Consider the following 3,331-nt stretch of genomic DNA (forward strand, 5'->3'; position numbering starts at 1 on the left):
GGGATGGTCACGCCGCAATCCCTTCTCCTCCATTCTCCTCTCGGGATCTTGGGCACACACGCACACGCGCCCGGCGTGAGTTTTAAGCCACCGGGTCCGGGACGCAAACCGTGGTTGACTATGTGGGAGTCCAGGACATAGCCATTACGCTAACTGCTGGTCCCCCACCCAGCATGTTTTTCAAACCACTGCGCCCAAGACTCAAACCACACAGTTGACCGTATGGAATTCCGTTCCCTTAACCACCAGGCCACGGAAGTTTGTTTTCTCACGTTATTGGAGGCTGGAAGTCCAAGGTCAAGGTGTCATCGGGTTTGGTTTCTTCTGGGGCTCCTCCGGCTTGCAGAGGGCCACCTCCCCGTGGTCAGACTCCGCCTGTGGTGTCTGCAGCAGATTCCCTTGGGGACACGGTCAGACGATGGCCTTGTTTTAATCTAGTCACCTGTCAGGGGCCTTTGTCTCAGGACAGTCCCCGCAGGCCATTCCGATGTCCTGGGAGTGGAGGCTTCAACGTGAACGTGGGACAGGTTAGCCCTGCAGCCCCTCTGAAGTAGGGCCCCGCTGGCTCTCCACCGGGCACCCCATCTCCACCGCTGCAGGTCCAAGTGCTCACCCTGCTCTTCGGAATTCCTGAACTGGACTGGAGGGTCAGTTCCAGGAGGGCCAAGATCTGGCTGGCTTTTTTGTTCTCGTATTTTTTGTTTGTTTTTCATTCCCAAGAACCCACTTACTGTTGGAAGGGCTCCTCCTACCCTCAGGGCTTCTCTGGGGGAAACTCCTAGATGCCTGAGCCCGCTTTCCTGTCTCAGGTCAGAAGCCAACGACCTGGCCCTGAGGCTGGCCCGCCAGTACACGGGACACCAGGACGTGGTGGTTTTGGAGCAGTAAGTACCTCACAGCCTGCCCTTGCCCAGCGGCCCCCGGGCCCACTGGGGCTGAGAGGCTGCCAAAGGCAGCCTTAGGCAGAGGGAGTGAGGGGCCTGGCTCCTAGGATGAAGCAGCCAGGCTGGGCCTGAACCCCTCCCTCGGGCTCAGTCCCCTGGGGCCACCATGAGGGGACGTTTTATAAGGGAATGAAAGCCAGTCCTGGGACATGTAGATGCCCCACCTGCCCTAACAGTAGCCCCCTGTATTAAGTATCTGACGTGCACCGGACCCAGGCCCAGGCCCCGAGCATCAGCAAACCCCAAGGAGAACCCCGGGTTACACAGCCAGTAGCCTTGCAGCAAATGTTGCTGTCCCCAAGGCCAAAGGCTCAGGGCCACATCAGAAAGGCTAGCCTCCCCGTGTCTCTGGAAGTGGGCAGACAGTGGCCAGGGCCGGGCCAGGGAGTCCACGTTGCCGGGGCCTGAGCCCACCCCTTGTCCTCCCCAGCGCCTATCATGGTCACCTGAGCTCCCTGATTGACATCAGCCCCTACAAGTTCCAGGACCTGGACGGCCAGAAGGAGTGGGTCCACGTGGTATGCGCTAGGTCAGTGGCAGGCTGCCGGGGCCGCCCTGAGCCTGGGTGACGTGGTACTCTCACGCCCACAGGCACCTCTCCCAGACGCCTACCGGGGCCTCTACCGAGAAGACCACCCCGACCTAGCGGAGGCCTATGCCAGCGAGGTGAACCGTGTGGTCAGCAGTGCCCAGGAGAAGGGAAGGAAGGTGAGCAGTGGCTGTCACCTCCACGGTGGCCAACCCCACATGCCGGATGCTGGGGACCCAGAGGAACACAGACCACGGCCCTGCCATTTGTGTGCGGGTGTGAGGAGGGTCATGCCCAGCAGAGTCTCAGTCACTGCCAGTACGGGCAGAGGCGCCCCGGCTGGTGCCGCAGCCTGTGGGAAGGCCCCTGGTAGAGCCCCCACTGCAGTAGTGAAGGGAGTGTGGGAGTCCGCCAGTCGAGGTGGGCTGGGTGGTGGCTGAGGAGTGGCCTCCTGCGTGGGGTGAGGGACCACCGGGCTGTGACCTGCCTGCACGGTGAGCCTGGCGAGGGGGTAGACCCCGGTGCCAGGGGCCCCAGGGCTGTGCCAGAAGTATGGGTGGGTGCTTGCCAGAGAGAGAAACAGAATGAGAGGAGAAAGCCCCCCACAGTGGGCTTGCTCACACAATCCCTTCTCCATTTCTCCACCCTCACGGGACTTGGGGTGCACACACATGCACCTTTTTCTCAAGCTGCCAGAGCTGGGATTCAAACTGCAGTTGGACATGTGGGATCTGGCTCCCTAAGCACTCAGCCATGGGCAGGTGCTGAGGGCTCTTGGAAGGGGGCAAGACCTGGGGTCTGTGGAGGATGGGTTTGAACGGGGCAGCCTAGGGACAGACCATGAGGCTGTGCTGAGCCCCGAGTGAGTGACAGGGAGGCCTGACATGGGGTGGCCGGTGGAGACAGAGAGCTGGGACACGGGATGGCCACTGGGGAGCAGGGGCAGGCTGCTAGCCTGGAGCAACGCTCGGGAAGGCATCCCGGGGGCGAGAGGACACAACGCCGGGCAGAACGGCCCAAGAGCTGGGCCAGGGCACTGCGTGTTTCCGGTGCTCCGGACCACTCGTGAGACCTGAAGGGACGGGGACTGTGTCCTGCCCCACCTGCCTGCCCTCATCCTGGCCCCAGCCTCTGCAGCGGTTCTAAGACATAGAGCATAGTTGGGAAGTCATTCTGGAAGGACCAGCTCACTGAAGGGCCTTAAAAAGGACAGCAATGGGACCAGCAGTTGGCATGATGGCTATGTTGCTGAACCCCCATGTAGTCGATCATGGTTCAAGTCCCAGACCCAGTGGCTTAAACTCACACGCCGGGCGCATGTGCGTGCGTGCCCAAGATCCTGAGAGGAGAATGGAGAAGGGATTGCAGCGTGGCCATCCCCCAGGGGGGTGATTTCTCGCTGTCTGTCTGTCTCTCTGGCAAGCACAGGCTCCCTGTAGCAAAAACCTCTCCGAAAAATAAATGAATATGGACAGCAAGGCGCTCCGGGATGAAGCACCACCCTGTGGCTGCGGGTTAGGCTGGGAGTCCAGGCGGAGGGCGTGGGGTTAGGCTGGGAGTCCAGGCGGAGGGCGTGGCATGGCACAGACCAATGGGTGAGAGCCAGGCCTGTTCTGGGAGGGGAGGGGGGACTGGAGGAGTGCCGGTCACCAGGAAAGGACAGTACAGAATGGGCTTACGGGGATCAGTGGGTTTCGTTGGGGACACGCCAAGTACAAGGGGCCTGGAGGGTCTAGGTGGTAGAGCTGGTTTGAGGCCTGATAGAAACTAGGTCAGAAGCCCTTGTGTGCGTGGAGCCCCGAGCAGGGGCGCTGTGATGGTGGCGACCTGCCTGCTCGGGGCCAGCAGGAGCCGGGCT

General features: G+C 61.4%; 1 protein-coding gene across 1 annotated transcript in view; it reads left to right on the top strand.

The window, feature by feature from the left end:
• The window catches only part of PHYKPL (5-phosphohydroxy-L-lysine phospho-lyase), a gene marked incomplete at its 5' end in the record, with an annotated part of 19,471 nt that overhangs the window by 3,187 nt on the left and 12,953 nt on the right, over positions 1–3,331 (top strand). Inside the window, 3 exon segments of the mRNA XM_014591754.1 lie at positions 810–884; positions 1,375–1,462; positions 1,536–1,652. Of these exon segments, the coding sequence (XP_014447240.1) occupies positions 810–884; positions 1,375–1,462; positions 1,536–1,652 (280 nt within the window).

The sequence above is a fragment of the Tupaia chinensis genome, unplaced genomic scaffold (genome assembly GCF_000334495.1).
Source record: "Tupaia chinensis unplaced genomic scaffold, TupChi_1.0 Scaffold000612_1, whole genome shotgun sequence".
NCBI classification, from domain to species: domain Eukaryota; kingdom Metazoa; phylum Chordata; class Mammalia; order Scandentia; family Tupaiidae; genus Tupaia; species Tupaia belangeri.